The 26,170-nt window shown below is 50.2% G+C and overlaps 2 protein-coding genes across 8 annotated transcripts; one reads left to right on the top strand and one right to left on the bottom strand.

Moving 5' to 3' along the window:
- Positions 1-114: 114 nt before the first annotated feature.
- LOC122363430 (splicing factor 45-like) lies at positions 115-11,298 on the bottom strand. 7 transcript variants are annotated; one of them, XM_043332695.1, is made up of 8 exons: positions 11,203-11,298; positions 3,506-3,784; positions 3,180-3,294; positions 2,739-2,876; positions 2,235-2,383; positions 1,658-1,912; positions 692-866; positions 115-408 (listed from the first exon to the last, which is right to left on the bottom strand). In XM_043332695.1, the coding sequence occupies exons 2-8, from the start codon at positions 3,752-3,754 to the stop codon at positions 302-304; spliced, it is 1,188 nt and encodes a 395-aa protein (XP_043188630.1). In that variant the 5' UTR covers positions 3,755-3,784; positions 11,203-11,298; the 3' UTR covers positions 115-301. The 7 variants fall into 7 exon arrangements, with proteins under 7 accessions (XP_043188630.1, XP_043188628.1, XP_043188624.1 ...); XM_043332693.1 differs by lacking the exon at positions 11,203-11,298 and adding an exon at positions 5,593-5,627; XM_043332689.1 differs by lacking the exon at positions 11,203-11,298 and adding an exon at positions 5,254-5,444.
- Positions 11,299-12,267: 969 nt separating this feature from the next.
- Positions 12,268-26,140, top strand: LOC122363440 (targeting protein for Xklp2 homolog). Its single transcript, XM_043332711.1, has 13 exons — positions 12,268-12,382; positions 17,995-18,176; positions 18,489-18,656; positions 18,717-19,006; positions 19,273-19,405; positions 19,618-19,801; positions 21,242-21,392; positions 21,684-21,813; positions 22,087-22,281; positions 22,775-22,936; positions 23,310-23,477; positions 24,054-24,272; positions 24,678-26,140. Exons 1-13 carry the CDS (start codon positions 12,268-12,270, stop codon positions 24,867-24,869), a joined length of 2,289 nt encoding a protein of 762 aa, XP_043188646.1. The 3' UTR covers positions 24,870-26,140.
- The last annotated feature ends 30 nt before the right edge of the window (positions 26,141-26,170 follow it).

Raw genomic sequence — 26,170 nt, 5'->3', positions numbered from 1 at the left:
TGCAAAATGCCAATCGTGTCAAGTTGAAGTCGAATGTTGTGTTCAGTGCTAATCGCACTCGGGTCCCGTCTGCATCAATTCATCACCATCCTCAATAACCCCCAAATGCAGACCAGCGAGTCGTCCATAATATTACACAACAATGTACCGCGCGGCTCCGTGACGGATCCCAGCCGCGCCGGGCGGCGGCAGCATTACACAAACCGACAGGGATCGGCCAGGGGGTGATGATGTGAACCGCGCCGGGATGACACTGACACTGACACTCCCACAGGGGTGACACAGCTGACACTGCGCGGCGTCACGGTACATGCTCGTTCAGCTCCAGGTCGTCATACAGGTCCTGTTTGTAGAATCGCGCCTTCACCTGGCGTCCGCCGAAGAACCGGCCGTTCAGGTCGACCAGCGCTGCGGCGGGGGAGGGAGCAAAATTACTTACAGAAAGGGGTTGAAGGTGAACAAAGTGGGAACGATTGAACGATATGCTGACGAGAACGAAAGGATATTAAAAGGTTGAGATAAGGTAAGGTTGCACAATGCGACAAGAAACCCACAAAAATGACTTCTTCCCCTTCTCGTGACAACGGTGACATCGCGTCCTGTCGGAAATCATGTCCCGCCACTCTTCAGTGTGCCAACTCTCCCCCTCGGCACCGACCCCGCCCCATCCCCAGTCTCTACCCGTGCCCACCTTTGATGGAGTTTTCGATCCGCTTGAACTCGACGAAGATGCGGACGGCCTCGTTGTCGGAGGCGCCGGACACTTCTAGGATGGTGACCTTGACCACCTCGCCGTACTTGGTGCTGCATTCCTCCTTCACCTCGCCCTCCAGCTCATCGTCCACTTCCCCGGCGCCCACCATGTTCTGTGGGAGGGGGGGGGGGGGTCAGTGACAGGCAGAGAGCCGTGCTACAGATACCTCGCCGGCGCCCACCATATTCTGTGGGGGTCAGTGACAGGCAGAGAGCCGTGCTACAGATACCTCGCCGGCGCTCACCATGTTCTGTGGGGGAGGGGAGGGTCACAGTGACAGGCAGAGAGCCGTGCTACAGATACCTCGCCGGCGCCCACCACGTTCTGTGGGGGGGAGGGGAGGGTCAGTGGCAGGCAGAGAGCCGTGCTACAGATACCTCGTCCGTCGCCCACCATGTTCTCTGGGGAGGCGGGAGGGGGGAGGGTCAGTGGCAGGCAGAGAGCCGTGCTACAGATACTTCGCAGGCGCCCACCATATTCTGTGGGGGGGGGGGGGGGGGGGTCAGTGACAGGCAGAGCCGTGCTACAGATACCTCGCCGGCGCCCACCATGTTCTGTGGGGAGGGGAGGGGAGTCAGAGGGCCGACACACAGAGGGTCTACACTTCTGCACACTTCTGCTCGCCTTCCAGCTCATCAACCAGCCTCCCCGGGACCAACCATGTTCTGTCCGGAGAGTCAGAGGTCAATCAGAGATAGGGATACCTCACATAGCCAGAGAAGACAGCCGGAAAAATAGCTGAATTGAAACAACAGGGAGCGATATCCGTACCATCCAACACGCATTTACGTGACCGCAAAATGTAACGATTGTTCTATTGCAAGAATCGCAACTCAAACCTTATAGCATCGTGTCTTTAATGACCACACCTCTCCCGTCGCTTTCCCCGGCTCCATGACTCACCCGGAGCATCACAATTTTGGTGGGGTTGCGCAGTATCTCGGCCATGGTGGGCTGCGCGGGCGGGGGCGGCGGCGGCGGCGGCGGCATCAGGTCGCTGCCGCCGCCCTGGGGCGGGGTGTTGGTGCCCGACGGACCGGGAGAGCCGGCCGTCAATAGCTCGCGCTCATGGATGATGCGGCCACCGCGTTTGGAGGTCTTCTCGACAGCCAGCGCCCGGGAGATGCCCTGGCCGGCCTTACCGAGTCCCTGACCCTCCTGCCGGCCGCCGGAACGAGCAATGGTCAGATACAGACGGGACAGGAGGGGCGATGGCAAACCTGTATAATGTATATGTTTGGCAGGCAGAACAGAATAGTGATAAACGCAAAATGAGCGGGAAGCACTTTTTGCCCTTCAAACGTCACAACTCACAATGCATCATCCGGCATGACCAAATATACGTGCCACATATTAGGTCATTCAATGTTAACCATTAAATTCATGCTTTTCACAAGGATGTGACACACATTTCAAACAACACACTTTGTTCTATCCAGCGTGCACTAGTTAGCTCCCAACTTCCCGCACACGTACGCACCTTGTACCCATATTTGGCCATGATCTGAGCGGCGATGCTGCCCCCTGCGCCGGAACCGCTGGGCCGTGGCGCGCCCAGACCGAACGATGGCGGGGAGGAGGAGCGCTCCTGGAGGGCCGACGGCGGCGCGATGGCCGCTCCCAGCGCGCCTGCCGGGGCGGCGACGGTCAGGGGTGGAGACGGAGAGTGTCACACAGTCATACCTAACCAGGTGGATGTGCTGAATGTGGCCTAGGTAGAGTGCCGAAAAACGTTGAACAAGCGAGATACAGGGCAGATGGGGTTTCTCACTCAGTATCAGACAGAAAGAAATCTTACCCACTTACTTTTATTGACATGATATTCGGACAAGATGATATTCTGACAAGACAAGAAGACGCACATGATGACATGCTGCGATTCTTGACATGATCTGGGGGTACCCTGCTGGTACCGGCCCTTCCTCGCCTCGTCCCGGTCCGCAGCAGGCTCCGGTCCCTCTCCCCGTCCCCCCCCGCCACTCACTCTTCCTCTTCCGCTCCTCTTCTGCGGCGGTCTCTGCCTCGTCGTCGCTGTAGCTGCTGACCAGACTCGTCACCGGACCCGCCATCTCGCGCTCGCGACGCTCTCGTTCCTTCTCCTCCTCCTTTTTACGGCGCGCCGCTGATTAGAAAGGGTTTATGAATTTACACTCGGATACGCACAAAGCGGTGCACAGGAAGGGCGGGGAAAAACAAACCAAGAGTGGTTACGAAAAAAATGTGGGTAATTAAACCAGGTTGTGTAACACAGCAACTGAAAAAGTTATTATTCGATCCTGATCCGTAACACAAGGCTTCATGTATTCAGTTGAACAAGATTTAGAATTTGACATGTACGTTGAGTTGAAGGAATCGGCATTTGTGCAAAGTGGATTGTTAAGGTGTTTTGGCATTTGTCAACAAGAGTTGTATGTCCTGGACTCACCTTTAACGACCTTTTCGTAGTCGTTTGGTTTGAGAGGGTCGTACTCGTTTTTGGCGTCTTGGTCGGGCCCGAACGAGATGAATTGTGCCGGGCCCCGGTAGCCTCTCTGGTTCAGCTGAAAAAGAAACAATTATCAGGAGTTATCTCATCGTCAAGAAGGAAATAGTCAAAATTCAAAAACTGGATGGAAAAAATAAACACTTGCTGAAATTTCTTCACGACTTAACGATCAGCATCGTTATTTTCGCCATATGATAAACCCGACAGCTGAAACGTCATCCCCTATCACCGGCGTTTTCCCCTCCCCCAGCGTCCCGTCCACTCACGCCGGGCATGGTGAGCACGGCCGTGGCCGCCGCCGCCGCCGCCGGCGAGTCCTCGTCCTCGCGCCTCGTGCCCTTGAGGTCGATCACGGGCGCCAGTACGTTACCTCGCCTGCTGAGGTCGCGGCGCGGCTGGCTGACGGCCGCCTTCCGCAGCTTCAGCTGCGACTGCAGCAGCTTCATGTTGGAGCTACCCCAGCCGGGCACGCGGTCCGACTTCTGACCAGAGTCGATGTCGTCGTACAGAGACATGGTCCCGCAGTGGTGTGGAAACTGGATACACTGCAAATATAGGGGTGATGATATTGATGCTGATGATTTAACCTTCGCCTGTATGTGGCGTTTTCCAGCGTCTAACGTGTACCGGGCGGGGGGGGGGGGGCGTTTGGACCCCCCCCCCCCTCCCTGCCGTTCGGTCCCAGATCGAATTAAAGCATCGGGGAAAAAGATAAGCGCGCTGTCCGTGACGAGAGGAAGCTGATCATACCCAATTTTAAGGTCATATATCATTGGTTGACCTTCCAGGACAGGTCACTGACCAAAAGCTGGGAAAATTGGGACCTGCTAGAACCTCGTAAAGTGAAGCTATTATGTTTGGGGGGGGGGGGGTGCTGATCACGAATTCATGTTAGTTTCGACCACTGATGATGTCTTCATGGATTTAGACAAGGATTTAGACCAGGCTGGTCGAGTAAGGTCAGGTAAGGCAATTAGTAGACGTCCTGCTGCGTCCAGATGTGCATCTTAATCCTCCCATAAAGGAAGGGGCACGTCAAAAGTGCCTCAAGGGTTCGTCTAATCGCCAAAATAAGGGTCGCAATCAATTCCTGGGGTCAATATCTGGCCGCAGCCTCGGGTCCAAAATGTATGCATCTTACACATCTGGAAGATCAGTTGGGCAGACTAGACTTCTGGAATCAAAATATGGAGGCATCAATAATTTGATTCTGGTGGGAGAGCCATGACCAAATATGGGCATTGCATCAATTTTTTATTCAGTTGGGTACACTTTCGACTTCAAATGTATTGTTTTGGTTGAAAAAAGCCCATGACAGTGAGATTTTTCTTTAAATAGGTAGAAAAATGAGGTAGGTATGCAATGGCAAAGAAAGTTACCACAAAACTAAGAAATTTTCACTTTGGCCTTATGAATGGGAAAAAGACAGAGCCACTGTCTATCACGTAAAAGCTGTTTTGGGAAAATCACACTGTATGTTAGTTTTGTATCATGAATCATGTACTAAACAAGTAGGATTTGTGTAAAATGGTAAAATGAACTCTTCAAACCCCTAATTTTCATTGTTGTAGTGCCGTAAAACGGGTGTTAAGGGACAGTTTTGAGGTGTTTTGTTATATAACTCAAGAAGGGTTGGAGATACTCATCAAAGTGTGAGCACTTTGTGGAATTTGGTGCTTTATATGCCTGCCACATTAGAGTTTTAAAAATATATGCCTGCACATTTTTTTATTATTTTTCATCGCTGTCCCTTAGCACCCCAATGTGGGGTGTTAAGGGACACCTATATTATTCCAAGAAATGGTCATCAAATGCGCACAATTGGGGTGTGAAAGGGCACACAATTTATTTGATAAGTCGTTTATGAAGGTTGTGCGGGTAAATCAAAATGTCAATATTGTCCTAAGCAGATTTTGTTGATACATTTTTCATATTTTTACATTAATTGACATCCTGAATCCAAAAATGATACTCATATGTCTCGCAACTAAAAGAAAAAACAAACAAACCTGACCTAACTTAAACCCAGTGCCTAAACCTAAAATATTTGCTGTTACAGTTACCAAGGCCACGGATCACATAACGGATCGGCAACTCCCCCCGCGACCTCAGTCCCACGCACAAGGGGGAAAAGCTCAAAAAATTGAGCGCTCAAAAAATTGAGCGGGCCCCGTTATGAAGGAATAGGCGAAACGATGGTATTTTACAATGCCGTTAGCGTCACACTACGGCAAATATCGTATCCAAATAAGGTATCAATGGCAAGAGAGAGCAACAAGGTTTCTTCTCGAACACTCGCCGTGATAATTCATATCGGTGTTTTTGGAAAGAAAATGCCCTAAAGACGCTCAACTTTTTGAGCGCCACTTGTCGTTCGGGACCGCGATACTCAATAAATTGAGCGCCACGACAGACGACAGTCAGCTGGCGCTCAAAAAATTGAGTGCCAGCCAGCATCTACACTCAATTTTTTGAGCGTTCTCCGTGACAGGTGAAGCCCGTACTGGCTGCCATTTTTGATGTTATGGTCGTTGAAATACGTTAAACTGAGTTGAAACAGAAATGCAGTAAGTTGAATGCTACGTGGTACCTAAACTTTTCACAAACCCATGGCATCATGTCACATTTTCCGCTAGTAGTTTTATCGGTCGCCTTTCGGATTCGGCACACCTCAAATAATTATACAGGGCTTGAATAATCCGTATGAATACTGTATTGATATTCTCTGACTGTACTGGAAGAAGGGAATACGTGAATACAAAAAGATATCCACCCACGCTTGAATATTGGAGAATTATAGCAGGAAAAACTGTATTGCCACGGTTACAACTTACAAGGCTATCGGCCGCAAACAAACAAAAATACTATACAATGTGGGTTAGATTCACAAACATCATCAAGTGTGGAACACAGAGACGAGCAAAACAACATCACATTATCGCATGCCAGCCCGACCACATTGGAACCGGGTGACCTGCGACCGGAACCTGCGTCTTGCCAGCATACATCACAAAAGCAGGAGGCAGTGTCGTACTGCTCTGATCCAAAATATGCCATATAACAAATGATATAAACGACCTAAGCTCGGACTAAGCTAATCATTATCAAATCCTTAACATGTAAAGGACGAATGGAAACATCGAGTCTCAGACCAGCAGTAGCAACCATCACAGTAGCAACATCACAAAGAACACGCGGCATTTTCAGACAGCCGTTTTGTTACCGGGCTACAGGCGGCGACGGCGTGGTTGCAGACCATCTGCGAGGTAGCGGCGTGCGGGCAAAAAGCGCGGGCACACCTCCACGTGGCCGTGCGGACAGTGCGCGGTCGGCGTCGCATAGTGGGCGGCATCGGGCTGTCCCGGGGCCGTCGAAGCCGCACAGGTTGTCGGCGCATGTGGGCGCGCGCGGTCACCACGGCCAGCCTGCTGCTCACCGCCAGCACAGACTGCGCAGCGTCGCCGCTCCGCCGGCCAGAACACGCAGACAACCCTTCTTGCAGTCGCACAACACGTCGCCAAACTCATTCACCTGCTCCACCATGTTGTTGATGTCACCTAGTCGTTCAAGTTGTGGCTCGTGCCGTCGAGCATGACCTGCCCGATCGGACACGGGTCAGCGGCTTCTGCTCCAGCGAAGTCTTCATCTTGGTGACGTCTTGCTGATCTCCACAAAGGCTGAGCAGATGACCTTACCCACAAGGACGGCCGACGTCCTCGCCAGCGACCGCTTGGTTGTGCAGACCTGCCAGAAAAAGAAAAGCTGTTTGGTGATCTCAAACGATTTTTTTCTTTATGCAGTGGAACAAAATGGAAAATATGTCATACAACAGGAACTAAAAAAAGATGCAGCCTAGGTCGTCTAAGAAATGGGTGCAACATTGATAAAATTATTCATTGAATGAGTTCTGCAAAAACTTTTGATAAAATGCGTGGTGATTATAAGGAGACCACTTTACTATAAAATTGCTCAGGATTCCCTATCTGGACCTGTCAAAAAATCCTGACTGCACACCAACAATGAGCATTAAATCCAAAACCTGTACCAGGTACCTAGGGATAATTAAATTCTGATTCAGGAAAATATTTCACATCATACAAATAAAAAACCTTTACTATATTGAAACTGAAAATGTGATGCAGATCCAGTGACCTAAGGGTCTCAAAGTATAATAATGAATAAATATATTATAAATTTGGTGGTGACTGCCGACTGGCGTCTGGCGGCCTAGACCTTCAGGCTTAAAAGTGGCCTTCCTTTTCCGTTGACTTCGATCCTCCAGATGAAAATGATATAAAGGATCATTTTTATCTTATTTCATATGAGCCAGTCAGCAAAGTGGCTATCCTGTTTCAGCATTCACACACACAATAGTTGACTGTCAGTCTGTCATGCTGTCAGTGTTGTGAAGTAACGAAGGAGTTGAGTTTTGTTGATTATAAATTGATGTTATGTAAAGGACTGGAAAATGAATGTGAAAACTATGGAAACATATTGGCTGAGTATTGTCACTTACTATCAGGACATATGGATAGAGAATACATTCAAATTAATAAGAAATGCCAAATATCAAGGTACTCAATCACTGATAGGAGTGGACTATCATATGTTTTAATGTCAATTATATGAAAGTTAAGACTGAAACTACCTTTTACCTCATCATACCTAATGAAAAATTGTGTGAAGAAAACATTCACAGCCTCTTTGAAGCACTTAGACCACTAAAAAACAAAAATTTTCACGTAAATATGTTGTGTCTCCTTCCTTCAAAACATCATATCGGATGGCGCCACTTTCGTCGACAGTTACTTATCTGCACGCAAATCGAGGAAAACGTGAATTGATTGACGTTTACGTGTTTCCAAATTTAAAATCACAGCATATTCAAACTTTTCAGTGTACCTTTTAACATCTAAATATAACTAAAACGATAAAAACTTACCTTCAACACGAGGACGACGACAACCACTCGACCGGAGACGTCGCGACGAAATAAACAAACGGCGCCGCCAAATGAAAAATATTCTCCGATATGGGTAATGTGAAATTGAGTCGCAATCATTTTGGGTAGTATGAAAAATGCTCTTTCCAACAGAACCCTAGTAAAAAACGTGAATGGACAAAAAATAACTTTTATTTCGACATAAATATTGGCCTGTTTTTAGGTCATCCTGGTATGCCGTAAGATTTCGACCTATAAATTGGTGTTCCCCCAATCATTGAAGCTTGAGCAGTGAAAAATATGAAAGACTAATCTGTTTTGCATCATTAGTGATTCTCCTAGGGTGTTGCCATTTCTCCCTAGGTGTTGCGAGTTGCTTTTGCAAAACGTGTTCCTGAAACGGCTCAATTTTTTGAGCCCTCAGCATTACGCCTATGGGAGCCTCTGACGTCACACGCTCAATATTTTGAGCGCTCAATAATTTGAGCTTTTCCCCCTTGTGCGTGGGACTGACCTGTATCCCCTGCTACCTGGTGGGCATTTAGGTGAACTATCTTCACTAAGGACGCGGCCGGCCTCGTGCGTGTTGAGGGCGTCGTGTCGGAGCTAATTAAGAGATTTTTCTGCGGAACGTGGTTTCTCAGCTAGCTCAGAAGATATCTATGGTATAAATGAGAATGGCAAGAATCGTTAAAGACAGGTTAAGTATTTGAGATTGTATCCTTTGTCATGAAAATCGTTGTTTTCATACCTACGTGGGCGACCTAGCGCCCATCGCGAAATTGGTAATTTTCCGATCGTTGTCATCTCTTACATATATTTCATGAGTATATTTTTGATAAATATTCATCTGACGATTAAATTAAACCTGTAACTTTCACAAATATACTTGCATAAAGTATAAATCCACGCCCGGCCGGTACACGGTACCAACCGCGCCGGGCCGAGGGTGTATGAAACCACCGCCCCCCCCCCAAACTCGGCTTCTGGGCCACGTAGCCACACGGGGTAAGCGACATTCCAAAAAGCGTAAAAAATAATGGCGGAAATACTAAGGTCATTTTTAGGTCAGGTCAAAGATCAGGTCACTAGAGGTCATTAAAGGCAAATTTTGTTTATTTCAACAACTTTCGAAACACCCGACGCATAACTTGGGAACCAATAGAACTACAGCGCCGCGGAAAAGCGCATTCGATAGCTCTTTCACAGGTCTTTCTGAGTTTTATTTTAGATTTGACCTCAGGTCAACGGTTTAGCCTCCAGAGGGCAAAAACTCCAAAAATAGCCGTATTTACGAAAAACGTTTTTTCGGTAATAACTTTTGCCTCAAACGAGCCACGACATTACTTTTGCTAGCATCGTGTTCCTCTCGTCGAGACGCGTCGAATGAACTATAGATTGACCTTGAAAGGTCATTTTGAAAATTTTACGTCAGGTCGAGGTCATGACCTGACCGGAAAAGGTCATGCTGCATGCATGCTGCAGCTGAACACATCTGACGTGTTTTCACCGCTCTAGCACGTCTCTATCAAAAGTTATAGTAAAAAATCTGCTGGTGAAGTGGTGACCGTTTTCATGTCACTGTTTACATGTAACCCGATGTTTGAGGGTGTTAAGAATGACCCGCCCAGACCAAATGAGACGACTTTCATTTTTTTCTTATTGACTTATTATTAGTATTATATATTATTATATATAGAGATAGAGAGAGTATTGAGTATTGAGTATGAGGCAATATACATATAGGGTGCAAAATGACCTGACCTGGCTCTTAGCCACAGATATCTTGAGATGTAACACGTGGCTAAACCAGCCTCAGGGCCAAAGCTATAGTCACTGTTTAGCGGCACGCTGCTACCCAGTACCTCACATCATCAGGTATGGGTGCCTCCGTTCCTATGGAAACGTAAGCAAACTTCACAATGTTACTAACGTCTTTATGGAAACCGGCTAAGTTTCGATACCTTGTAGCGGCGGGGAGAGTCGTATCGTATAACAGGGGCCGAGATCCACCTATAGTCACGTTAATGGCCAGCTCGTTGGATTTGCTCCGATGTTATCTACTCCAACTGGTAGCCGGTGACCGTCTAGATAGGAACAGGGGATGAACTCGTACTATGGGCAGACGGATGAGGAAAGGTCTTCGTGCACGGCCAAAAACGACGTTAAAGTTGCGAGGACGTGTTTCTTTTGCTCAAACAACTGAAGCATAACTAGAAACATTTGGATCATTATGCATGCTCCAGCTGATTAGGGAATAGAGTATGTTAACATTTTCATGCTATGGTAACATTCCAGCTGTTAGAGAGACTCTGTAATTTAATCCGTTCACAACCTTTGTTTTTGTTTTGTTGGGTTAGGCCCTTTCGGTCCATTGAGACCATTGCACAGCTGGAAGGATTATAGGAATTAGGGGAAACATTGGTCTGGACAGGCACCCTAGAGAGTCACCGGGGCTGAGCCCGTCCGAATGGACAGGCCGACCAGCCCCCCCCCCCCCCAAGCACTCTCTGCACCCGGCTCCGGGTGTGCTCCCTTGAGAGCAGTGGTGCGCTTCAAGGGAGCAGCCCGCATGAGATAAAGTTGCCTGTCCAGCCCGGATCGAGAGTAGCTGCGTGGAGAAGAAGGATTTGAACTTGATCTGAACATCCTGAGGATGGAAACGACGGACGGGTGTTGCGTTCACACCCGTTTCCCCGTGCCTTTTAACACTGGTTGCGGCGGGCGGCCGGCTCCCCTCCTTAGTGAAGATATCCGCGCCGCTAGATGGCAGCCCGCTCCACGGGTACACCGATAACAATGGGAAGCGGGGAGAGTTGCCGATCCGTTAGGTGATCCGTGCCAAGGCCGTATAAGAGTTACATATTTGTATCAACAGCGTCACAATTGTAGTAAGGACCGGTTGTGATAGCTCAATGATTAATAGTTGCCTTCCTATAGTTCCACCACAGGTGTGCACAGTACATCAATAAACAGTAAGTCTCAAATCAAAATAGCGTGAGACGCCTGCTATAAGAATACCAGGATATCTTCCACATCTATAATTTCCACAAAATAATTTTATTAATCTATAATTTAGCTGCTGCTTTTTGTGCCAAAGATGAGGGACAGTAATACAAGAAAAACAACAGTGTGGAATGCTTTCCTCTGATTGGCTGATTTGATTTTGAGTTTCATTCTTTGTAAATGACGTGTAAAAATTAATTTTACTCCTTTGTTGTTTCCATTTTTAAAATCTACATTTCAGTTTTTTTTTTTGTTTATGACTCGATCATGATGACTTATTAGCTCTCAACTAGTTATATGTTTTAAAGAAAGATAAAAATATAGTTATGACGTCAGTAAAAGCTCACTTTATTTTGTCGGTAAGATCAGCTCATCAGCTGATTCCGTCGTTTGATTTGAAACCGATGACCAAGCCGTTGTCGAAGTCGGGCGGCGGACATTATTGGGAGCGTTTCGCCGTTTCAATTTGTCGTTCGTGAGGGTTGGATAAAGGTGTTGTTTAGAGAGTATTGTGTCTTTCTTATTTATTTTATAGCTCTGACCAGAAGAGTGTTCAGCCTCTTCAAATATAGATCAGGAAGGACCAAGGCCAACAACTTCGACTTCAACTTCTGGGTTCTTCGACGACGGCCTTCGACCCAATTTCAATTTGCCGCGTCACGATGGATGGGGATCTGGATCTAAACTTCGATGCCCCAATGTACATTGATTTTACCAATTTTAATGCTGACGAATATGAAAACTCAGATGCAGAAGCCTACTTTGGTGAGTTTTACTTATTTCATCATTCATTTGCAAAAAATGCTCTAATATAAATGCTTGGAAAGGATGACACTATGACTTTCATGAAGCAGTTATAACACTTCACTGGATAAGGTTGAAGGAAATGTGACAGAATGAATTTGCCTGTCAAATGTAAAAAGTTTTTCCATGAAAAACATTTCTCGTCATAATTGTACTCCACAAAACACTTGCCAAATTACTGATCACTTGGATATAGTACCAAGTCTCAGAATGTGAGTAATGTTGAATGATATGCTTATTCCAATTACAGAGGTTGATCATGAAGCCAATGCAGCAATGGCCTCTCAGAACACCAAGCGGGAGGCTGCTCCAACGAAGCAGGAGGCTGCACCTAGCCAGGAGCTGGTGCAGAGAAGCTGTGCTCCAGCTCTGAAGGAGAATATCCGATCAGGTGGGCACAGCAGAGGCTTGTCTGACTTGTCAGGCAGGCTGTAATGTTGATTCTGGCCATGTGTTTGCTATTTGTATGACAGGACAGTGAACACTTGAAGAAACATATTTGAGACCTAACTTTGCAATAATTTTGTAACAACTAAACTACTCCTAGTATCAGTATGATTGAATGTTGATTCCCTTCAGTTGCATTATGGTATTGGCCGGTGTCCAAATAGAAATAGTGATGTGCATTGTGCAAGGACATTGAGGAAGCTTACATGTGACAACCTGAGTGTTTTACATCCTTTGCAATGGTGAAACTTTGCATAGGACTTGCCACTCAGGAGGTCAGATCATTAAAATTTCGAGTAAAGGAGAGACAGACATGATAGTTGAAGGTGCGTGCATGAACGGGCGACAGACCATCATAGGCAGACACTATGTGCTGGGCCTGGCTGTCCCATGCTACTAAATCTCATTGACTGCCACACCTGTTTGCCTGTTTTTGAGCATCGCAAAGATTATTCCTGTCAGCACCTTAGCCTGCGTTCGGACCTTAACCTTCGTGCCAACAGCCATTCAGGCATCGCGAAACGAGAGGAATCTTGCGGGGTCCCGCGAAACGGGCATGCCCGAACGGCCGTTTTCGTGACGTATTCCTCGGCGTGGAAATTCCAAACGAAAACGGCGCGGTGCCGAACTCCTCAGGACATTCAAATCCTTCTCCATGCCGCAACTCTCGGCTCAATTAGGGGCGAATCGGCAAAGGGGGTTGTTCCAACCCCCAACGCCCCTTCAGCCGGGGCGTATTGAAAAAAAAAACTTAACCCGCGCCGGGCTCCTGGGCCACGTAGCGACACGCGGTAAGCGGCATTCGAAAGAACGTCCAAAATAAGGACGAAAACACTCGGTTATTTTTTGGGTCAGGTCAAAGGTCAGGTCACCAGTGGTCACCAAAGGTAAAATGTTGACTATTTCAACATTTTGGAAACTGCCAACGGCTATCTCGGGAACCGATAGAGCTACAGCGCCGCGGAAAAGCGCATTCGATAGCCCTTTCACAGACCTTTCTGAGTAATGTTCTCAGATTTGACCTCAGGTCAACTGTTTAGCCTCCAGAGGGCAACAACTCCAAAAATAGCCGTTTTTACGAAAAACATTTTTTTCGGCAATAACTTTTGACTAAAAAGAGCCATGACATTACTTTTGCCAGCATCGTGTTCCTCTCATCGAGACGCGTCGAATGAACTATAATTTGACCTTGAAAGGTCAACTTGAAAATTTGACCTCAGGTCAAGGTCATGACCTGACCGGAAAAGGTCATCTTGCATATCAGTCGATCCGCAATGTCGAGCCGAACACATCTAAGGCGTTTTCAGCGCTCTAGCACGCCTCTATGAGAAGTTATTAGCGAAAAACTGTTAGATTCGGTTCGTGACCTGAGATGACCTCGGGGGCATAACGAGGTGTCACAGTTGCCATTCTCTGGTTCAGTGTGTCAATCTTACCTACATCTCGATGTTTGAGAGTGTCTAGAATAGCGTTCGTGCAAAACAGACGCTTTTCAATTTTCTCCCATTGACTTATAATGGAGAGGCCGCAGAATTGACCTGACCTTAGGTCACCGATATCAAAATTCCGAGATATACGTTTTATAGATAATGTTGCTCTAATCAATCGCTGAAAGTTTCAAGGCGATCGATCAATCGGTGTAGCTATGACGAGCATTCTTATTTTTTTCTGAGGTGAGGTCACTTGGCGTGACCTGGTGACCTGACCTAAGGCGACCTGGGTCTGAAATTTTCACATGTGCGGAAAAGATGCACGAACAGGTGTGCCAAAAACGGCGGCGCGGAGCGCCGCCGTTTTTGAGATATCTGCGAAAAAACGCAGGGGGTGTTCAAACACCCCCCCCCCCCCGGCCCGGCGCGGGTTAAAGGTCCGGTGGGCGGTGAGGGTTAAAACATTGCTCCTGAACGAGGAAGAAATGTAAAAGTCGGAGCTCTATAGAGTATAGACGTCTGTAAAAGTGACCACAATTAATAAATTGCTTAGAGATAAGATGCTTTTAAACGACTTCGTCATATCAAATCGGCATAGGCTTAGGAACAGGGGTGCTGGGGCATGATCCCCCACTTTCAGCCATTTTTTAAAGTAAAATATTTGTGTTCTATATGGTGTTCTACCCCCCCCCCCCTCCCAGCGGGGCGCGGGTTAACCCTCGCATGTGTAGGGGGGTCGGATGGACCCCCCCCCATGGTTTTTCGCGAATAACTCGCGTAAAAAGCGGCCGATCGCGACGAAACTTTCAGTACCCTCACATTGATCAATTTTACACCGACCCTGAAAATTTCATGACCCTGACCCCAATGACATTTGACCTGTGACCTCTTTTCCGAGACCATGTTTGGCCGGAATCGCGATTCCGCGTATGTCGGCTCGCATTAGCCGCGCGTTTGCAAGCTTTTCGTGGTTTCAAACGTTCAAACATGTGATTTGATGTTGCTCCCATGCGTTTGGGTGGGTGTCAAGGTCACCTGAAGGTCAGGTCAGGTCATTGACCTTTGGTGACCTTGATTCACTTTTTCGAGTTTTACATGTTTCTAGGCTAGTTTTTGGAGCTGAATTCGAATTTAGCAACCATTTGAACATATACGAAGTAGTTTTGGTGACTTCGTAACATGTTACGAAGCTGTCAGAGGCGGTTGACACGTAATACGAATACCCGTCACGAAGCCTACTGGTTGACCTGACCTGACCTGACCCGACCTGGTCTAAATGCTAAAAGACATCATCTGTGATCAAAACTAACACGATATTCGTGATCAGCATCCCGAAAAACCCCTTAGCAGCCACACTTTACGACTTTCTAACAGGCCCCGATTTTCCCGACCTTGGGTCATTGACCTGACCTGGAAGGTCAACCAATGACCTAGGACCTTAAAATTGGGTATCATCGGCTTCCTCTCGTCACGGGCAACACGCTCGTTTTTTCCGCGAAGCTCTAGCTCGATCAGGGGCCAAACGGCAAGGGGGGGGGGTCCAACCGACCCCCCCCCCCCCCTACACATTAGAAGCTGGCAAACGCCGCACACATGCGAGGGTTAAAACGTACTAGCCGCTAGCGGGCCGCCACTGACACCCGTCGCTCGTGTGCCAGCGCGGGCGCGGAATGGAAAAGTAGCAACCCGATCAGGAGGTTCTGCGTCGGCGTTGCCTGCGGCGCGCAACTTTACCGTGGTTCTCACGATTCCGCCCGTAAAAAAATTGTGAGCTTAGTTTTACCTATTAGGGCTTGTACAGTAGGTAGTCCAGATGACCACATTGATTGTCATCGGCCCTCCAGTTTTTTTTTAGCCTCAGGCATAACGAAACACATGCTTGGCCATTTTAAGACATTTTCCACTGTTTTGAATCCTACGGTGAGCCTGAAGCTTAACCCTCGCCCGCACATGCCATTTTCCCCATCCTAGAACGCGCATGGGGGGGGGAGTTGCCAGTTGCCACCCCCCGCGCCATTTCGTTCCTGTTGGAGATAGAGCTTCGCGGTAGAGATCAAAAAGATTCTTTGGGAAGAGACGAATCCAATGATGCCCAGTTTTACCTTCTCTGTCATTGACCTTCCAGGTCAAACTAACAAATGTTGCTGTTTTGGGTCACCGTTGCATATCAAGTGCGCTGCTCATCATACACCGATGACGATGCCGAATTGTGGTGCCAAGCCAGCTAGAACCTCTTTGTCACACTATCCGACCAGGTTTTTGCTGCTGAGGTCATTTCAGGTCAAGTTAGGTCAAGGTCAACGATATGTGTTTGTATGTCTGTGTGTGTCTGTGTGTATACTGATGTGTGCACCGATTGTTTATGTGTCCATACCTACATGAGAAGCCTTTATCAAAAATACAGTCAAAGAAACTTCAGGAAAAGTAAATTCAGCTTGCCTAAAACGCAATGTTTTTAGATGACCTAGGTTGACCTTGACCCTGATCTTGAGTCTGTACATCGTCGAACAACATGTTCCATGATAGGTGGGAGGTAAGACTGGCAAAAAAGGCCGAAATCAAGGCGTCAAAAGCTCACAAGACCCATAGCCAACGCAAGATATTGGATATTTGTAATTTGGGTCATGACATGAACTGAAGAACAAGGTCATATCTCCGAAACCAAAAACCACAGAAACTTAAATTTTCAGCGAACACCAAGAAAGAATAGAGAAGCAGCTATACGAAAAATCAGCCTTCTAGCTCTAAAAATGTTGAGTACAGAGCAGAAAAACTACCTGGGGGGGGGGGGGCAACCCCCCTCCCCCCATGTACGGGCTAGGGTTAAGTCACCTTGAGTTATGTATTCCGAAAAAATATTATTAGACAGCTGATAACTATCCTGAAAAGCCAGCTTATCAACTTCCAGACGTTTTGACCTTTCCGATGGCCACTTTGACGCTAGACAGTTTTGGCCACATGGCTCACTCAGCTGAGGGCTGACTGGAAAGAGGATAAACTTGCAGTGATTGACTCCCCACAAATCTTTGGCGTCACTTGCTGACTGTGCGTACAGTTAGCGACAGACATTGGCTACAGACTGGTTGGCTTCAATTACCCTCAATCGTCGCGAATGGTCACGTGCTGATTAAATACCGAGACGTACCCGTACCGGTGGGCGGTGACCACTATGTTGCGGCGCTAGCCATCTCTGCAGGAAGTGGGCTCTCTAGCAAAAAGTATTTTGTTTAGAGAAATACATAATTTACTGTGGAGCATATTGCTACCATCCATGGCAACCATATAAGCTCAGTTACGAACCAAGTTCAGCGTGCCTTTAAAGTGACCATCCCACCTTGACATTAGTTTTGAGTTGAGATAGCCAAATTGGTGGCCATGGCCTGAAAATACCGGTTTGAGCACTCACAACATCGAAAAATGCTTTAATTCGGAGATATGGACTTTCAAACTTGCAGTTTTCGGATTCTAAGCGGCTAATGCATTGGAATGCCCCCTTAGAATTTGTGACGTCAGCGCAGATCTAACGATTTTAAATCTTTTACTAAAACGTTTGGTAGCACGCGGTGGTATATGCCGCTTTGCGCGCAACAAGTGCCGCACTTTCGAATAAAGTCGCTAGGAACAGCGGATATCCCAAAAAGTAAACAAAAGTAAAAGTCTAATATCTTGAAAACCGGTGAATATTTTTCGATGAAATTTGGTAGGTATTCGTTTTCGCTCTTTCTGAACCGAGCGACATCACTTTCATGCCAATTCATTGACTTTTTTGAAGGTGGGAGGGTCCCTTTAAGGAAGAGAGCTTCTAAACGTAGAATTTAGGTGAGAACGAACTTATGGGACACCCTGTGTGTAGGCTGATCAATCACTTTTAGGTTAGGTTGTATCCAGTAGTTCGTAGTCACAGTGCCTGTTAGTTATACCTACGGGTGACTGGTTGTGACTTATCGCTTGATCGGCACGATACGCTTGGCTCATTGTGTACCAAACTTTTTTGTCAATCGTCAAGATGCCTGGCTGACGTCGTTCTTCAGACTGCTCTCTCGCGAAGGCTCAGCGCTCACACTCTGTCCATGTACCGGACCGTCCTACATCGCCTGTCACTGGCGGCCTCCCGCTCCCTCCACAGTGCCCAAGAACCTGGTGATGGGCGTACAGACGCTGGTCGGCTCCGGTGCCGGTCAGACTCGGCCGGCCGGTCTGCGGGACGTCACCAACTCGCCGGGGCCGCGGACCAGGGCGCCGCTGAAGCGCGCTGCCACCGTCGACTCGCAAGACGAGCCCACGGTGGAGGAACCGTGCGCCAAGCAGGTGGGTGGACGGAGGGGTACGGTCCGAGTGTGGGGGTGGGGGGTCGGAATACTGTATGCGATATTTAAAGTGCGATATATCGGGAGAACCATTTTTCATCATTTAAGTGTGAACTGATAATGCTGAACTTAATGGCACACCGGCATGATAGAAAGCATTGAAAATTTACCTACTTGGGGCTTGCGTGATGTTTGGAGGATCCAACAGTCTGTAATTGTTACGCGGTATCGAGTTTCATTGGCGCCGAATTTTGAGTGATTCGTTGTCCCTAGTGTATGTTTTCCGACTGATATGCGCCGTTTTCCGTCACAGTCGCGTCCGCAGTCGGAGCCTCGCTCGCCGCCGGCCACCGAGCACCGGGCCGTGCCCGAGGGTAAGGACTCGACGCCGACCGTCCGGCCCGGCTCCCGGCTGCCGTCGTCGCGCGGCCGCGGCCGCAGCGTCGACACGGCGCCGACCCGCGCCTCGCCGCGGCTGGCGGCGCGGCGCGCACCGACTCCCGAGCCGCCGGCGCCGGCGGTCCGCGCCTCTGGCCGGCAGCGCGGCGCTGCGCCCCCGCCGCTGGTGCCGCCGAGACGACCCACGCCCGTCGCGGCCGGGCGCCGCCGCACGCCGGCCAGCTCGCCGGCGCCAGCCACGAGCCGCCGCACGCCCGCCACCGGACAGCCGGCAGCGACGCGGAGGACGCCCTCTACTGGCGCTGCCGCGTCCCGACGCGCCCCCTGCTCCACCTCTCGGCGACGCAGTCTCAGTCAGAACGACGCCGCCCGGATGGCTGCTGGCGGCGGGCCGCCGAACCTCGTGGTGGCCGAGACGCCCAATGTGCTGAGGTCAGTATGGTCTTCCGAAGGAATGCCTCTCTTTTGCTGGTCGTCCCCGACCGCGATACTCGATCATTGTGCGCAGTATTCACTGTTTATCGATCATAATTCTCATTTTACAACTTTGTGTCATAAAACATCATGATTTTCGTACCCCTTACGATGGGCTGTGTCATATCCGTGCCCTCGAGTGTTGTGTCGCTATAACCGCGGCTGGAGTCAGTTGAAGCTCGTCTGTAACGACTCTGACCGCTCGTTGTTTCTCCTCCCTGCAGGCGGGGCCTGCAGCTGCGCTCGGCCGCTCGCGCCGCCGCCGAGAAGGCCGTCAAAGACGAGCAGCAGTCACGGCTCGACTCACTCCGTCGGCAGATGGCAGACTACAAGAAAAAGGCGGCCGAGGCCAAACAGGTAGGTGCCGCAGCGCCCGCTGGTCATAAGGATACTTACAATAATCCTCTGATGGCAGTGGAGTGTTGATTGCAAAATGAGTGAACGAATGTGAACATGAAGGCTTATGTTTCGCTACGTCATATCCGCTCTTGAGGTGTAAAGTCAGGAGGCGGATTGGTCAGTCGTCCCGCTGGATCGCCCCGCCCTGACGTCCCGTCTTCCCTGCTCAGCCGGTGCGTCCGCGCGTGGCGGCCGTGAAGCCGCCCACCCGACCCCAGCCGTTCCACCTGCACGACGATCGGAGCGCCACCGGGTCGGTCGGCGGCCGGCCCGTCACAGAGTTCCGCTCCACGGCTCAGCTCATCGAGGGGTTCCAGCGCAGGACGCCGCCGCGCTTCCACTCACGGCCTGCCGGTCAGTGTCGAAGAGGCCGGGACGGGGAGGGATTGCCGGGAATGAGCGGGCACGGGGGCTGCCAGGGGTAGAAATTAGCAGTCTGTTGATGCTTGAGTTCGATTATTGTCCTGCAATGTCGTTTGTCAGCTCCCGGCTGCCGTAATGCTGAGATTGATGTTAACTGGACATTGTGTTCCCGTTTTTTTTTTTAACCCGCGCCCGGCTGGGGGTCCTGGATTTCCACGCCCTGCTGGGGGGGGGGGGGGGTGTTTGAACACCCCCCCTTCTAATTCGGCTCCTGGGCCACGTAGCGATACGCGGAAGGCGGCGTTCGAAAGAGCGTCAAAAATAATGAGGAAATCACTTCGGTCAATTTTTTGGTCAGGTCAAAGGTCAGGTCACCAGAGGTCATTGAAGGCAAATTTTCGCCGATTTCCAGGTCGAATGTCGAAAATTTCCAAGAAGCCAACGCATAACTCGGGAACCAATAGAGCTACAGCGCCGCGGAAAAGCGCATTCGATAGCCCTATTAACGCCCTTTCTGAGTAATTCTCTCAGATTTGACCTAACGTCAACGGTTTTGCCTGCAGGGGGCAAAAACTGCAAAAATAGCCGATTTTTTCGGAAACAGTTTTTCTGCAATAACTTTTGACCCAAGCATTGTACGAGCTTACTTTTACCGGCATCGTGTTCCTCTCGTCAAGACGCATCGAACGAACTATAATTTGACCTTGAAAGGTCAACTTGAAAATTTGACCTCAGGTTAAGGTCATGACCTGACCGGAAAGGGTCATGTTGCATATCAGTCGATCCGTATCGTCGAGCTGAACACATCTAAGGCGTTTTCATCGCTCTAGCATGCCTCTATCAAAAGTTATTTGCGAAAAACTGTTAGATACGATTCGTGACCTAAGATGACCTCAGGGCATAAACAGGGGTCACAGACACCATTTTCATGTTCAGTGTGTCTAAACCACTTGTAATTCAGTGTTTGGGAGTGTTTATAATGTCTTTCGTCCAAAACAGGCGCATTTCAATTTTCTCCCATTGACTTATAATGGTGAGGTCGCAAAATTGACCTGACCTTAGGTCATCGATATCAAAATTCTGAGATATACATTTTGTACATGCTAATGCTCTTAGCAATCGCTGAAAGTTTCAAATCGATCGGTCACTCGGTGTAGCTATGACAGACATTGAAACTTTTTATGAGGTGAGGTCACTTCGAGTGACCTGGTGACCTGACCTTGAATGACCTTGGTCTGAAATTTTCACAACATGTGTAGAATTGATGTATGATAAGGTGTATCCGCGCCGCCGTTTTTGAGATATTCGCGAAAAACCACAGGGGGGGGGGGGGTGTTCAAACACCCCCCCCCCCCCAGCAGGGCGCGGGTTAAGTTGTTGCCTAGTCTTGTTGGCGCACGGTCTCTCTGACGGCCGCCTGCCCATTCCCAGGTGACCGTCCGTCAGGCTCTGTGGACGCCGCCCCCTCTCACGTGACCATCGGCCGCACCCCGCCGCTGATGACCCGTGCGCGGTCCCGCTCCACGAACAACATCCCCAGCCGCGAGCAGCAGGAGCTGGCAGAGCTCGAGGAGGCCAGACAGTGAGTGCGCGGTGGCCAGGAGCGGAGAGGGAGCAGGGTGCCTAGGTCGGGCGTTGGGTGATCAGATGTGATAAATAATGGTGGGTTTTGAGTGGAGCTAAAATGTAGCTGCTCTCCTGAGTAATCATGACGTGATCAGAGTGTCTCCACAATGGTGCAATATTTTACAGTGTTATTTGTCTTTGCATAAAAAAATGCATGTCGCTCCATTTTCGTTCTCATAGTCTCCTGTTGCCTCCATTCGCCCTCCATCGTGCCTTTCTAACCCATGACACCCCTCTCCCCTCCCAGGCACCAGGTCCGCGCCCGTCCGGTGAACCGGCGCGTTCTGGAGCAGAAGGTCGGAGTGCCCGCCAAGCAGGCTCGGCCGACCACCGCCGTCGAGCCGTTCCACCTGACGCAGCCGGCTCCGAGGACCCAGGTGCGTATCGCGAGAGCACGGGTGCGGGCGACACAGGAGGGTTGTGGCCTGTGGGTGGGGGTTCATAGGAGAAGTAAGTGATGGGTCCAATGAACGGGGCCGATGGGTCATATAACTCATATATGTGTATGAGCTTCATGGTTTTACACCTGTATGTGCCAAGCACGACGCAGTTTAATGCCGTAAAGTACTCGCTGTCCATTTTTTGTTTTCGTTTGTGGTCTGTATCGTATATCAGTGTAACATTAACCCCGTTCTGACGTCGGCCGTCAGTCGGCCGCGGACGAGACGACGGGCTCTGCGGTGTCCGAGTTCCGCGCGCAGCCGGCGCCGCGCGCCATCCTCAGCGCGCCGCAGGGGGTGCCCGCTCGCCAGGCGGCGCCGGCCACGAAGCCGCAGTCGCCGGCGCTGCAGCTCAAACAGCGCATGGCAGAGCGCAGGAAGGAGGTGCAGGTAAATAAGGAGAAGGTGAGGAACGGGCGGGAGAGCAGAGGTGCATGCAGCCCAAGATCCCAAGGTGAGCATGCCGGTGATGGGTGAGGCAGAGAGCTTTGGCAAGCACGGCGAGATATTTGTTGATGTAGGTTTGATATAAGGACGAATACCTGTTGTCGTGGTCATGATGCGAATGTGTGACCGTTTTTTAGTTCGATTCAGTCATTCGGCTGGTGTTCTACGCCGTAGGAGAATAAAGAGCGCGCTAGATTCGGGGTTTAGTCCGATGAATTATTTGTACTCTAAACGCACCAGTCATCAATTTTGCACGAAGCACCGGCATGCCTGAAGATCTATGCTTGTGAAGCGAATTTTTTTTAGTTGATTCTCGTATTACATTGATTTGCTGTCTTCCGTTTAAAGAGCTCACTCTTATGTGGAAACTGGACAGTATGCCCCCCGACTCGCACGAACCTCGCAATGTACCCGTTTCCCGCCCCCGCTGACCGCCTCCTGCCCCTCCCAGGAGCAGCAGCAGTCGGGAGGGGTGGTGCGCGCCAACCCCATCCCGGACGCGGGCGTTCCGTTCCGGCCGAATGTGGAGCACCGCACCACCCGTCCGGCGCCCTTCAGCTTCGAGGAGCGCGACAAGCAGCGCCAGGCAGAGAAGGAGAGGAAAATTCAGGAGGTGCGAGCCGAGGAATGGGGGTGGGGGGGATGGGGAGGGTCATGGGCTGGACGGGTGTGGAGGCTGGGATCCTTAGTGGAGTGGATGGTGGAGGGAGGTGAAGTTAGCCTGATGACTGGTGAGCAAGCAACCATATCCCAGTTTTACTTTTCCGCCCATTGATGAATGGTCGCTCAGGCTGAATAGCGTGTAGTTTCATCGGTGACTACCTGTTTGACAGTTCTACGATGAGCTCGTATTTATTGTGGTCTAAAGCGAATTCCCAGTGTTTATTCGCCATAAATGTTTCAAACTTTGTCTCTGTGGTGTATCGATGGGTGTTTACTGCAGTCTCTGTATACCACTAGCACTCACCCCTCCCGTCCGCTCACAGGTGCTGGAGGAGGAGCGTCGTCAGCGCGAGTTTCGCGCGCAGCTGCTGCCGCCGTCGTCCCCGCGCGGCGTGCCCCAGCGTCGCACGCCGACCACCACCCGTCCGGAGCCGTTCCAGCTCCCTGGTGACCAGCAGGCGGCCGCCGCCGCCGCCCGCCGCCAGAAAAAGGTACCGTAGGTGTGCTAGTCGCCAAGTGAAGGGACTGGGGATGGGTGGAGTTATCCACCATAGATCGGGGCTATCAATACCTTGAGGTATTGGTCACTGCGGTGGCGTGCCGCAATGCTGCGGCGCTGCGGCGAGGAAAAGACGGTATCCTCGCAGAACAAGGATGTGTATAGTTTGCGGGGCGGGGCAGGATTCCGAGGGGTTCCTTTTTGGAGTTGGAACTGACCTGACTGCAGTGCATGTTCATGATGATGACTGTTGTATGTGTAAATTAAGCCCATATGAAGTGTGTAGATTGTAGATGGCTGGTGATCTTGGCGGCACTACTGAACACAGACGGACCAGTGAACAATAAACAGTAAACACAGAAAAAAGATCCTACTGTTGTGGCTAGCTGTTGGATGTTGACTAATGAGAGGCGTTTCTGTCTTTGATGGGTTTCACTGGGGTTTTTATCTCTTTCTATTCAACTGTCTAATTCTTCTGCTTTCGCCGCCACCCGTAAATGTCCATCTTCCTCTCAATTACAGTCATGTCTCCGGTTTCTCGGCTAACGGTCCCCTGTTTTTCCGGCAGCTGGAGGAGGAGGCGGCGGCCGCCCGTGCCGCGGCCGAGTTCCACGCACAGCCGTGCACTGTGACGCGCCGCGACCCGTACCAGCCGCAGCGCTCGGCTCGCGGACCGACCGCGCCGCGCACTCCCCTGCTGCACACGGACCAGCGCTCGGCGCGCCGACAGAGCTTCGAGGAGCGCCAGAAACAGCGCGAGGCAGAGCTGCTGGCCGCCCAGCAGGAGGTGAGGAGAGCGGCCGGATGGAGAGGAAGGGAGATAGGGAGTGCAGGGTGTGAGAGCTGATAATTGGGGCCGTCGTCTTGTGGTAGAGTATGTACTTAGTTAATAGTTAATGCTTGCTAGGTGCTGCGCAAGGACCAGTGGTTAATGATTTCATATGGCGATAGGATGGTGCGTTGGGAGTATCTTTGCATAAGCCAACCTTCCTGAGACCTAGTCTGCATTATCCAGGTGAGCACGTATTTTTAGTTAGACGAGTGATATTGTTTGATTTGGTGCTGTTTCCGGTCAGGGCCACGCCGCTGGTCACTCACCCCTCGCCATTACTTCCGCGCCTTTTTTCAGTCCCCTCTCCCTAGTCCCACCCCTGTTCACCCCTAACATCCGGCCTTCTTCCGCTCTCGGCAGGCGGAGCGGCAGCGGCAGCGTGAAGAAGAAGAGGAGGTGGCCCGCCAGCGGCGCGAGGCCGTCCACCACGCGCAGCCGATCCGCCGCTACCGTCCTGTACACGTACAGCCGTCGGACGCACCGCTCACGGCGCCGCGTACCCCCAACTGGGCCCGCAACTCGTCCCGCGCCAGCAGCTACCGCGATCAGTGAGGTGACCCTGGCGGCGGCGGCGGGCGTCGCACCGAGTATGTATGATCGCGCCGAGCCGGGAAGGCCGGAGGCCATACGTTTTACCGTAGTGTAATAAAAAAATCCTTAAATGCAATAAAAAACATGGGTTCTCGAGTCTATGTCAATCAAAGGTCCGATCAAAATGGGTCATGTTTTAGCCGGGACGTTGTCAAAATACCATACACTTTTAGGAGCCGGTGGTCTTATGATGTCCTCTGTTTTTGAATATTTTCATACCGGTTCTGTCACATTGCATTCAGTAAGCGACCATACATGCAATAAAAACAGTGGGTTCTCGAGAGTAACGTTACGGAATAGAGTGAATGCTAATATGATGTTCAACATGTTGGAGCGCACTAGATCGCGTAGGACTTCATCGGACTGTGGCACATCGATGTCCTCTGATTTTGTGTGTACCAAGGCATTCTGTAAGAAACTGGGATTATTTACCTTCATTTAATGGAATAAAAAACGTGGGTTTTCATGTCTAAGTCAATTAAAAAATCCATCATTACGGGGCATGGAAGACGATGGTGTTGGCTGAGGATAGCGTTCAATGATTTAGGAAGTGACGTTTTATGACGTTTTATTACGTCATACTGCAGCGTGAGTAGCTACATAGCCCACTCCCAGCTGAAGAAAAGTTGTTACATGAGTTCGCATTATAAATTGGTGAAGTGTCTTCACTTGTTTTTTTTTTATTACACTATGGTTTTACGCTACTAGGCCGGAGACGCTTAACCCCTACTAGAAGTGGACTGACTTTGAGAGACTGACAGTAACCGCATGTGGACAGTGCGCGGTCGGGTGGGAGGGGACTGGTGCTGATAGTGAGCACGAGCGGCCTACAGTGTGAGCCACGTGTGGATGGGATGTGGAAGGCGGTGTGGACTGGATGTGGATGGGATGGGGACGAGAGGTGGACGATGTGTGGACTAGGTGCAGACCGCGGCGATGCTTTGCGGATGGCGGTGCGGTGGTATCCTCTGCCGGCTGTGAGATCTGGTCGTCAGTGGCGGCCCGCAGTCGGGCCCTCCCAGACGCTCCGCGTGTAAATAGTGATCTTGCTGCCTTACTTTTGCTGTCCAGCTCACGACGAGCTCAGGGCGCCTCCGTTCCGGCGAGCGTATGTAGATGGCGCTATGGCGGCGACGGGAGCGTCAGCATCCCACGACCTACGCCGCGCTTTTAGCCGACTAGTTATTTTATCCTGGTTGCGGTGTATTCGATAATAAATAAGTGAAGTTTCATACCTCTTTTGTGAGAACGTGACTTATCTC

Source organism: Amphibalanus amphitrite, unplaced genomic scaffold (assembly GCF_019059575.1).
Source record: "Amphibalanus amphitrite isolate SeventyFive unplaced genomic scaffold, NRLGWU_Aamphi_draft 000620F_arrow, whole genome shotgun sequence".
Lineage (NCBI taxonomy): Eukaryota > Metazoa > Arthropoda > Thecostraca > Balanomorpha > Balanidae > Amphibalanus > Amphibalanus amphitrite.
The sequence above is the reverse complement of the archived record's forward strand: the minus strand, read 5'-3'. Positions and strand labels throughout refer to the sequence as shown.

Bases quoted from the DNA above. Each gene is read 5' to 3' on its own strand.
- LOC122363440 (XM_043332711.1), top strand. From the start codon at position 12,268: ATGGCCTCTCAGAACACCAAGCGGGAGGCTGCTCCAACGAAGCAGGAG. The intron at 19,802-21,241 runs GTCAGTGTCGAA...GCCCATTCCCAG, and splicing joins CTTCCACTCACGGCCTGCCG to GTGACCGTCCGTCAGGCTCT. The intron at 22,937-23,309 runs GTGCGAGCCGAG...GTCCGCTCACAG, and splicing joins AGGAGAGGAAAATTCAGGAG to GTGCTGGAGGAGGAGCGTCG.
- LOC122363430 (XM_043332695.1), bottom strand. From the start codon at position 3,754: ATGTCTCTGTACGACGACATCGACTCTGGTCAGAAGTCGGACCGCGTG. The intron at 867-1,657 runs GTGAGTCATGGA...CCCCTCCCACAG, and splicing joins CCAAAATTGTGATGCTCCGG to AACATGGTGGGCGCCGGGGA. The intron at 409-691 runs GTGGGCACGGGT...CCCCCGCCGCAG, and splicing joins GATCGAAAACTCCATCAAAG to CGCTGGTCGACCTGAACGGC.